Source organism: Lipotes vexillifer, unplaced genomic scaffold (assembly GCF_000442215.2).
Source record: "Lipotes vexillifer unplaced genomic scaffold, Lipotes_vexillifer_v1.1 scaffold989, whole genome shotgun sequence".
Classification (NCBI taxonomy): Eukaryota; Metazoa; Chordata; class Mammalia; order Artiodactyla; family Lipotidae; genus Lipotes; species Lipotes vexillifer.
In genome coordinates, this window is record NW_006796817.1 from 286636 (window position 1) to 297492 (window position 10857).

The 10857-nt window shown below is 48.5% G+C and overlaps 1 protein-coding gene across 4 annotated transcripts in view; it reads left to right on the plus strand.

The window, feature by feature from the left end:
• FLNB (filamin B) overlaps nucleotides 1–10857 on the plus strand; it is a 141800-nt gene that overhangs the window by 109234 nt on the left and 21709 nt on the right. For 2 of the 4 annotated variants that reach the window (XM_007469007.1, XM_007469008.1), the window contains 8 exons: nucleotides 1193–1440; nucleotides 4314–4385; nucleotides 5111–5213; nucleotides 5924–6064; nucleotides 8396–8524; nucleotides 9257–9430; nucleotides 10145–10303; nucleotides 10626–10829. In XM_007469007.1, coding sequence (XP_007469069.1) covers nucleotides 1193–1440; nucleotides 4314–4385; nucleotides 5111–5213; nucleotides 5924–6064; nucleotides 8396–8524; nucleotides 9257–9430; nucleotides 10145–10303; nucleotides 10626–10829 — 1230 coding nt within the window. The remainder of the gene's footprint in view (nucleotides 1–1192; nucleotides 1441–4313; nucleotides 4386–5110; nucleotides 5214–5923; nucleotides 6065–8395; nucleotides 8525–9256; nucleotides 9431–10144; nucleotides 10304–10625; nucleotides 10830–10857) is intronic. The other 2 variants (XM_007469009.1, XM_007469010.1) reach the window with 2 other exon arrangements.

Sequence of the window (10857 nt, forward strand, 5' to 3'; positions counted from 1 at the left end):
CGAACCCGTGTCCCCTGCATCGGCAGGCGGACTCTCAACCACTGCGCCACCAGGGAAGCCCTCTCATCTTGTTCTGAAAGGAGAAAATCTTGTGGCTTTCAGGGTGAGGCTGTAAATTGCTCAGCTTGCCTCTTTTTGGCTCAGCCACCATAAGACTGAGAAATTTTGTAACGATGGCCAGTCTGCCACCTCCTAGGTCTGTGCTACTCCAGAGACAGCTGGATTGTCTTTGCTAACCTGAGGGCATGTGAATACTGGGCGGGAACTTCCTCCTGGCTTTCCAGGCTCTCCTTCTTCCTGCAGCTCAGGCAGGATACTCTGCTCAGCCTGGGGGCTCCTTTGGCCCTACCTCTGAGTCTGTCATTCAGTGCCAAACTTCAGTCTTCCCTTACTACTCACTGTCTCAGCATGTTATCACTCCCTGTTGCTTCTACACACTTTGCTTTTTTTTTTTGGCCAGGGTGCTTTTAATTCACAGTTTTTTGCACTCCCTGATCTGTGGATCCTCAGTAAAGGGGTGCCACAAGTCAGAGAGACAGACAGATAGACGGGTCATCATTTGGAGACAGAGGTTGTAAGTCTTCCCTAGCCAAGGGTACCCAGCCTTCAGAATTCAGCCATTTCCCCTTTCTCAGGAAACCCTCGGTCAGCGTGGCAACCCTGGGGTATAAATTCATAGAACTTTCCATAGATGTGCTGCAGGATGCTTCTTTGAAGAACCATTGATGATTTTTTTGATAACTTAGTCCCCCCTCAGTGTTTCCAACACAGATTCAGCTGTCATTCTTGGTGTCCAGCCTGCATGCATCTGCCCTGTTAGATTTTGAGCATATTGAGAGCTGAGACTGTGGTTTGCTCACCTTTGTGTGTATCTGGCACTTAAGAAAACGCCCAGTATGTGTTTGCTGATGAAAGTTGACCTTCATCCCCATACACTTGAATGCTGGCAAAGCTGGTTTAACACATGGTTATCACTCGGAACTTGCAGATACACCTTATTTAATAAGTAATGGATAGAATGCTCCCTGGAGCAGCATCTTCCCCAGGGCATCTCTGGGACATCCCTCTGCACGGTGGCAGTTGAAGGTCTAACAATCACAGATACAACACGAACGTGTGTGATTTGTTCTTGGGCCTTTAGCTGCTGTCCATGGCTGAAGCTTCCACTCTCTCCTCCTAAACTTTTCTCCAGGTCCTGGAATCGCCTCCACTGTGAAAACTGGCGAGGAAGTGGGCTTTGTGGTAGACGCCAAGACCGCCGGGAGAGGCAAAGTGACCTGCACGGTTCTGACCCCAGACGGCACTGAGGCTGAGGCTGATGTCATCGAGAATGAGGATGGCACCTATGACATTTTCTACACGGCCGCCAAGCCGGGCACCTATGTCATCTACGTGCGCTTTGGTGGCGTTGATATTCCCAACAGCCCCTTCACTGTCATGGTAAGGAAAATTCCTTCTCTAGAGCGTGCTATTGTTAGCAGGAACAGTAACGACTGCTGTTTGTTAAACCCTGGCTGAGACATCCCCGGCCACTTTTTTTTTCTTTTCTGTAAAAAAAAATTGTCTTAAGCAGTCATGACCTTGCAGAATCCTGCAGTAATCTCTAGAAACCCAGGGACCCTTTGGCTCTAAGGGGTTTTAGGAAATCACTGGCAACCAAAGTGTCCATCATTCTTAAGGATCTTAGGCAATGTCCTGGCCTAAGCCCAGCTCAGAAAGATACGCTTTGACAAAAACGTCTATGAGTAAAACATTACAATTTTTCATCCTGCTTGTTCTTCCTCTCTCTCCGAGGCTGTTATGTCTAGAGACTTGACTCTGATATCCCAGGACTCAAAGTACCTCCAGTTGTCTTTTGGAAAGATTCAGACTTTGATGATGAGGGGGAAATAACTTGTCTTTTTGGAAGCTAGGAACATCTGGAATAAAAGAAAACCATTATGCAAACCCTCTGAGCCAGAGAATGTCTCGGCCCTTTAATTTTCAAATCTGAGTGACTTTTAGATCTTCCTTTGATTATTGAGGTTCTTCAACCAGGAAAGGGGTTAGAAACCTTAGGAGCAGTCCTTCATCTAACCCTTAAAACTAAGCATTGTTGGCCCTTTTACAAATGCTGTATAGGAACGGGGCTCAGACTCAAGTCCACTGAACCCAGACTGCCTGCTCTGGACAGCTGCTGAGCACCGTCCTCACCTGTGTCCTTTGATGCCATGGGCAGCAGACCACAAAGTTTACAGAACTCAGTGGCCTGGCCCCACGCACAGCCTACAAAGCTCCATCTAATGATTTCACTTTATGCAGCAGCAGAGAAGGACACGAAGTCTCCATTCCAGACAGAAGCCCGTGTCTGTCTCCCACTCTATAATCTGCTGTACCTTTATTCTTTTCCATAGATGTTTGTTTATCTATAAACGTTGTGCCAGAGACCTGGAGCCTTTTTATGTCTCGAGGATGTAAACACTTTTGATGCTGTTAATTTGGGAGTGTTTTTCTCCTCAGGGGAGAAAAAGATGCAGCTAGAAAGTTTATGTCCTTCTTATTTACAGAGAAGTCCCAGTTGTAGTTCTAAGAATCTGTTTTTAGCCCACAGGAGTTTTTATCTGGTTGGTTAGAATTGGGCAGAGGTCACAGCCCTGCTGTTGGGATGGGCTGGAGATAAGAGACCACGTTTGGAGGGTGTGAGTGAGGGAATCAGGAAGAAAATACCAAGGACCGTTTTAGCAGATGAATCAGAAACCTGCAGTGGAGGCCACCAAACTCATTAGGAACGAATGTCCATTCAGCCCTGGAATGCACACAAAGCAAGGATCCTTTGTGTAAAACGCACTATAGCCCCCTAACAACTGCTGGAGGCAGGAAGGGGTGACACCCAGGGCACGTGCTTTAGGTCTTCATTCTCCCGTTCCTAGCTTCCTCCAGCCTTACCTAGATGGGCTCACTTTCTATTCATTGGCCTCTTGGGGCTAGGTTCGCTGTCTTCCCCTGCAGGCTTGGGGCCAAAAGGACATGAACACCCTGTACTGCCTTTGCAGCAAATGTCTGCAGGAGCCCCAGCAGGCTGGTTCAGTTAAATACATCTCACGGACGTGCACAGCAAGTCACGGGTCTAGCAGCTTCTCTGCCTGTCACTGTTAAGAAGTCACTGATCAGGGCTTCCCTGGTGGCACGGTGGTTGAGAGTCCGCCTGCCGATGCAGGGGACACGGGTTCGTGCCCCGGTCCGGGAAGATCCCACATGCCACGGAGCGGCTGGGCCCGTGAGCCATGGCCGCTGGGCCTGCGCGTCCGGAGCCCGTGCTCCGCAACGGGAGAGGCCACAGCAGTGAAAGGCCCGCGTACTGCCAAAAAAAAGAAAAAGTCACTGATCAAAGGCTATCGCGTAGCCACTGAAAGATCTTCCCGGCTGATGTGTCCCAGAGTCGCCCAACCTGAGATGGTCCAGGGGGTGGGGGATAGGGCTGTTGCAAACGTTGAAGCTTACAAAGCTGCCTTTGTAAGTGAAGGCCCCTTTCTGAGATGCCAGAATACACAAAAGGGGCTAAACGTGAGCACAAAGTTTTCCTCCAGAAGGGAGGCTTTCCAATTCTTTTATTGTGGGAGAAGAAGGAACTGAGAGGGGACCCATCCCTTATCAGGTGATTGGATCAGGAACACAAAGTCTCTGGCTTTTAAAAAATGAATTTATAAAAACTTTTAGAACATAACTATAGGCACATACCAAGTAACAAGAGACCCCTTTCCCAATTTCATGCTCCAGGGGTGACCAGCATTAGGTTTTCTGCTGCTTATACAAGAAACATGTCAGTTTTGTGCATGAGATTAACCATGCACATTGCTTTGCAACTTGCTTCCTTCCCTCAATATGCTGTAAATACCCTTCCATATTAATTGATCTCACTTGATCGCCTCTTCAGAATCGCTGCACCAGGGTCCACTGTACAGACTTACATAATTTACTTAACCGACTCCCTTACAGATGGACACTTAGGTTATTTCAGCCTTTCCCAGCAGTGAATGGCTCCAGTAAAATCCTTTGCACACATGACTTACCTATAGACTTTCCTGCCAGTATTTCTACAGGCTTGCTTCCTAGAAGCAGGTCATGGGTTCAGAGGGCATATGGATTTGACATTTGAAGAGGAGATGGCAACTTGCTCTCCACAACGGTGGGAAGAAGGTAGGCTCCCACTACAGGGAGTAGCTCTCTGCTATGCAAGACAGATGGGGAGGAAGCAGCCCTCGGGTTGTAGAATCTACTGAGTCGCAATGTCCCTCAATGTGATTCCCAACTAATTTCCATTTGCCACTGACCAGGCCACAGAAGGGAAAGTCACAGCTGTGGAGGAAGCACTGGTAAATGCATGTCCCCCCGGATTCAGGCCCTGGGTACACTTTTTGTTTTTGTTTTTATTTTTCCCTTTTCCATGTCTTTGTTTACTCAGCCTTCATTGCAGAAAAGCTGCAGCCTGCTTTTGGGGATTGCTTAAGCCCTCTGGGTGTCCTGGTCATTGGTTTGTCCCCACTGATCAGTGCATCACAGTGATCCCGGCTTTCTCTGTAATGAGACCCACCTGTGTCATCGTACGCACTCCACGAATCGCCCACCACGTCTGTGATCACGCTCGGTGCAGTTTGTCTCCACGTTTAAAGAGAAAGATGGACAGCTGTCTCAGCCCTCCTGCTGACTCTAAAAGCCACCACTTGCGCATTTGGTTTCTGTCCAGGGGGAAAAGCCACCGCTGCTACTTTCTGCCACTTAAAACGCACCTTCTTTTCCAGGCCACAGGCAACTAAACCTTTCCAGGTGGAACCTCTTGGGACTCACAGACATTGCTGTCTCTCACTTTTCCGCTTTCCCTTGGGCGCTGATGGGAATTTCACAAGCAGACAGCCTAGGGATTTTTAGCAATTGGTCAGCATGATTCCTCCAATTCTTCAGGTTCTGCTCTGGCCCCAGAGCTCGTTAGCCAAAGCCCGCAATGCATGGGCAGCCGCATCCCCAAATCCTGGCTGTACGAACTTGCAAAATTCCCAGTTGCTCTGCCCCCTGTGGCTTCCCCAGCTCACACTGTTGTCCACTTTACCCAGTGACCACTGCTTCCTGTTTTTAGGTAACTGAAGAGGCCTATGTCCCAGTGAGTGACATGAACGGCCTGGGGTTTAAGCCTTTCGACTTGGTCATTCCGTTTGCTGTCAGGAAAGGAGAAATCACTGGTAAGCACTGTCGTGAAAGCCGTCTTGTTCTCACTCACTTGCACTAGCTCTCCAAACAGTGCGCAGGAGCTGGTTCCACCTGTCCCCCAGACCTGGGGTCCGGAACCCAGCATCCCTGGGTCAGTCCCTGAGCCCATGGGATTGCAGAATGTTCTGTGTGTATATGTGTATCTCGGAAGAGGTGGTTAATTTATAACTTGCATCCTGGACAGAGGGCCGGAGATGCTCTGTAAGGGGAGAACCACTGTGTTTAGATCTCTCTCGACCATCACGTTCCTATTCCCCCCTTTTCTTGCCTTCTCTTATTCTTCCACTTTTCCAGATATGACATTGACCCTGAGGTCTATTGTACAAGAGTTACTTCCTCTCCTAGCCTCCTTTCAATGCCTGCTTCTCTTTGAGTTGACGCTTTACCAATCCAATTGGTCTCATGGTCTTCTCAAGTCCTGTTTGTGCTTCTCATTTGTCAGTACAAAAGTAGAAGACCCTTTACTTGTGAGTTGCCTGCTGCATTTTGTGGAAACAAAATAGAACAAAATAAAGGCAGGTACGTCTCTGCTTCCGGTTGTGGAACGTGGTGTTTTAGGCAATGGTGTGAAGTGTTCTTGTATCTGAAAACCTTTATTCTGAAGGCCACCTGTGCCTCTGTGCTCAGCTTCTCGGGGGAAATCTTGGTGGGCTTACTGCCCTGTCTCCATGTGCTCCAACAGGAGAGGTCCACATGCCTTCTGGGAAGACAGCCACACCTGAGATTGTGGACAACAAGGATGGCACGGTCACTGTCAGATACGCTCCCACTGAGGTCGGGCTCCACGAGATGCACATCAAATACATGGGCAGCCACATCCCTGGTAAGTCGGGCTCAGTGCCCTGGCTGACTGGCCCTGCAGGACTCCAAGATTCAGGACGTGAACATCTGGGAGGATGTAGTCAGTCGTTCAGTCACCTGCTGTATGGTTTTCAGTGGCAGATTTGGGAATGCAGTGTGGGCGTCCCTGCAAAGCCAAACAGGCTGTGACCCCAGTAGATCCAGCTAATTTCCAGCAGGGATGACACAGCTAAGTGTCCTGGGTCACAGTGCAGGCCCTTCGGTCCGCGATTGTTTGTCTTTGTCACTATGCCAAGCATGGCCAAAGGGTGAGCTGGGAGAAAAATGTGAGGCACATCAAGGGACTTTCCAGCCGGGCCTGCAGAGCCCAGAGCAGCGTGGGACAGGAGAAGAGGTTGTGAGAAGAGGACAAGCTGCCTTATTGTCACACTGCCCTTGACAAGGAAAGCCAGCTCAAGTTTCATGTCCATCAACCAGCAGTGTTGCTCTTGTTCTTTTTTTTTGAGTACATAACCTATCTATGTAGTTTAAAAATGATGTGGAGACGGGTTTCCTTCCCACCCATATCCCCCATCTACCCTCTCCTTGAACCTGACTGTTATTGATGTTTTATGCTAGATTTCAGAATATTTTTAAGACTCTGCAACAGATGGGGATACAGATGTTTAATCCCTCTCCCTTTGTTACATAAACAGTAGCCTACACTACACATTATTCTGACCTCGCCCTTTTCATCTAATAGTGTATCTTGGAGAACTTTGCACATCTGAATAGTAGAGAGTGTTCATGGTGTCTGGCCATTTGGGTGAACGTTATACGTGAACCATTTCTCCCACTGGAGGACAGTTGGGTTCTTCCCCACCTTTTGTGATTACTAGTCATGCTGCAGTGAATAATAGCCTTGCACACCCATCATCTCACACCTGCCAGGGTGTATCTGAGATACTTGGTTCCCAGGGCAGGAATTGCAGGGCACAGGCAACAGCCCTGCAATTCTGACAGATCTCACCAAAGCGCCCTTCACGCAATCTCTTCCTGTTCACATACCCACCTGCCACGTAGGAGGGCACCTGCTTTTCCGCCAATTTGCCAATGGAATAGGCTCTCAAATTTTTGGATCTTTGCCAGACTGATAGTTAAAAACCAGTATTGCTTTGTTTGTATTTCTCCTGTGAATGAAATTGAGCAACTTTCTATATGGCTAAGTATCAATGCTATTTGTATTTCTTTTTCTCTGAACTGGACGTTTGTATCCTTGGCTCAGTTTTTCTCTTGGATGATTGGCCTTTGTCATATCAGTTCCTGAGAGCAGTCTAAATATTGGAGAGATAAATCCTTTGTGATAGGAGTTGCAAATACTTCTCCCAGTTTGATATTTGCTTTAGTTTATGTGTATGTGTATGGATACTATGTGTTTAAAGCAAAAGTGTATTTATCTGCTTCTATTTAAATGTTCTAAAAATGCAGATACAGAAAAAGTAAAAATGTCTTTCTACCATTTTCCTTCTACTTCCAATGCTGGTGTGTGTATCTTTTCAAATGTCTCTCTCTGTACCTACAAATATGCATGCAGTTTTGTTCTATTTTGGACTGGGGTAATGGTATTAATATTACATAGGAATATATTATAATGGGTATATATTATTATATAGGTATTATAATAGGTGTTAATATTATATAGGGTATTAATATAATGGGATATTGACATTTATATAGCAATTTGCCTTTTTCTCTTTAATGCAACACGTTATGGATAATCTCTCAAGTTAGTATACATAGATCTCCCTCATTATTTTTAGTGACCTGCAAGTAGACTAATGTTGATTTAACCAGCCCCCTGTTGTTGGACCCTGGGTTCTCTTCCTAATTTGTATCTGAATTCTGTGGAAATGGAAGTACTTGCCTAGGGCTGGGAGTGGGCCTGAGTGGAGAGGACCACAGTGGGATAGATTCCTCGGGCTGGGCTCACAGACTTTGAAAGTCATGGGCCAACGGCCTTCCCAAAGAACCTTTCCAGTCACATTCCATCTATAGTGGGTCATTTCTCTTCTCCACTGCTCCCCACCATCACCCAGCCCCGGTGTAGCTGTTCCTTCCTTACTTGTCCATCTGAGCCAGATTCCCCTGCCTCAGCCCCCCTCTAGTCTGGAGCACCCTGGGGACTGTTTTTCTCATGTCATCACTGAAGGGTCGATAGTGAGTAGACCCCCTTGGGTGTCCTAGGATGGGGAGCCCCACAGAGTCTCCTCTTGCATTCTGCTCTGCCCAGGAGATGCCACACCCGCTGCTGTTGGGTGAATCCCCCCCCACCCACCATGAGTCCCAACTTTGTGTGTGTTCTTTGCAAACCCAGAGAGCCCGCTCCAGTTCTACGTGAACTACCCCAACAGCGGGAGCATTTCTGCATATGGCCCGGGCCTGGTGTATGGAGTGGCCAACAAAACCGCCACCTTCACCATTGTCACCGAGGACGCAGGAGAAGGTACTGTGGTTCTGTGGGTCTCAGCTGTCATTTGGAGAGTTAAGGGGATGTAATTCCAGGGAAGCCTTTAAAAATAAGGCTCTTGAATGGTAGTATCTGTCTTGTCTTTTCTCTCATATAAATCTCTTACGTAGAGCTCCTCTGTCTTCTACCCAAAACAGAAATTTTAAAGTCCTTCGTGTTCTGATTAAAATCGCATTCATACTATGAAATGTTTTATGTGACTTGCCTGAAATTTATGTGCGTTTTGATAGATAACATTTTTGGTTTTGTTCTTTTTGCACCTGTACATGTATCCACAGGGCCACATGAATCATTTAGTGGCTTATTCTAGCTCTGTGCGCATGTGCATTGTCATCCCAGGAATTTCTAAATTTGCGATTCTAATGGGATTTTCATGATGGCATCCAGCCCCCAAGCAGCAGTGATAGTCTGTGTGTGACGCTCTCTCCCGTATGTGTGATTGGCGCGTGGGGTTGCATCCCTTCCTCATCCCACACATATGGAAGAATTGAACTTCAGGGTCACTTGCAGGAAGAATTCAGATGGTGGAGTGTCTTCCCAGTGGCACTTTCACCATGTAAATAGCTTTATTCTGACCTACGCCCCTTGTCCGTGGCTTGTGTCAGTCTGACGTTCCTGGCATCAGGGCTGTCCCGGATGAGTGGTGATCCCTTTTGAAACACAGAAACACTCTCTCTGATGGCTCTCCTTCCCTCCTTTCATTCACAGGTGGCCTGGACTTGGCTATTGAGGGACCCTCAAAGGCGGAAATTAGCTGCATTGACAACAAAGATGGGACATGCACGGTGACCTACCTGCCCACCCTTCCAGGCGACTACAGCATTCTGGTCAAGTACAATGACAAACACATCCCTGGCAGCCCCTTCACAGCCAAGATCACAGGTAGAGTTGCCCAACTTGCTGGAGGCTCCCTGCCCCAATAAGCCCCCCTCCCATCAGACCTGGGGCAGCAGGCTAGGCATGTCTGAGATTTAGGTTTCACAGCGTCTCCTTGGGAACAAACTAGGGGTGCAAGGCCAACATTAGATAGGCTAAATTCCTTCTTCAGCTGGTAATCCCGGGAAAAGCAAGCACATCATTTGGAGGGCACTTATTTGTGCCAGTTTGACTCCAGCATCCAAATAAGGAGGCCCTCAGATAGAGGCATTCAAATAATACTTATTGCATGAGTAAATGAGCTCAGAGATGCTCATCGGCATCACTTCTAGATAGATTTTTGTGTCCCTTTTACAGATGGGAAAACTGAGGATTGGAGAGACTGGCTTAGCCAAGTTCACGTGGGTATTCTGGGATTCAGGTGGAGATTAGCTGACTCAAAGCCCTGCTTCTGACCCCTGTTGTGCTCTCTGTTCAGATCATGCTCTCAGTGTGTTATAAATGTGGTCTGTGTGGACTCAGGTCTTCCCTGTAACCAGGCATAAGTAGCAGTCATTCTTCGTTGGTTAGGTCTGCTCATTGTCCGGGGCGTGTTTTTGTCACTTAAGTTTGCGTAATTAATTCTTGCCTGTTCATCTATAAATGGCATGTGGTGTGAGAGCTCTGGAGAGCCAGGGTGACCACGTGTAATGGAGCTGTGTTGGGGCTGGTGTTTCCCAGACGACAGCAGACGGTGCTCTCAGGTGAAGCTGGGGTCTGCTGCCGACTTCCTGCTCGACATCAGTGAGACTGACCTCAGCACGCTGACGGCCAGCATCAAGGCCCCGTCCGGCCGCGACGAGCCCTGTCTCCTAAAGAGGCTGCCCAACAATCACATCGGTGAGCTCAGACTGCCCTCCCGGCAGGAGCCGGGACGTCTTGAGTGGGAGATGGGGGTTCCCTCTTGCCCGGGATCCCATTCCTTGCCTGGGAAATTGGCAGCACCTTGGAGTGTGATGTGATAAACCTGCTGGGTCACATGCATGGTCAGAGTCCAAGCATTTCTGCCTTATGATGCTGACAACCCTCTTGGACACCCTGGGTTGCCAGAAAGTCAGGAAGGAAGTCCTGTTTCTGTTCTTGGCCAGTGTGTCTCCCTCCTGCTTCCTCCCCTTCACCCCTCCCTCCCACCTCATAACCCCCAATCTGTGCTCTGGTCCAGGCATCTCCTTCATCCCCCGGGAGGTGGGTGAACACCTGGTCAGCATCAAGAAGAACGGTAACCACGTGGCCAACAGCCCCGTGTCCATCATGGTGGTCCAGTCAGAGATCGGGGATGCCCGCAGAGCCAAAGTCTACGGCCGTGGCCTGTCAGAAGGCCGGACTTTCGAGATGTCTGATTTCATCGTGGACACGAGGGATGCAGGTCTGTGGGGGGGGGGGGGGCCCCGGGG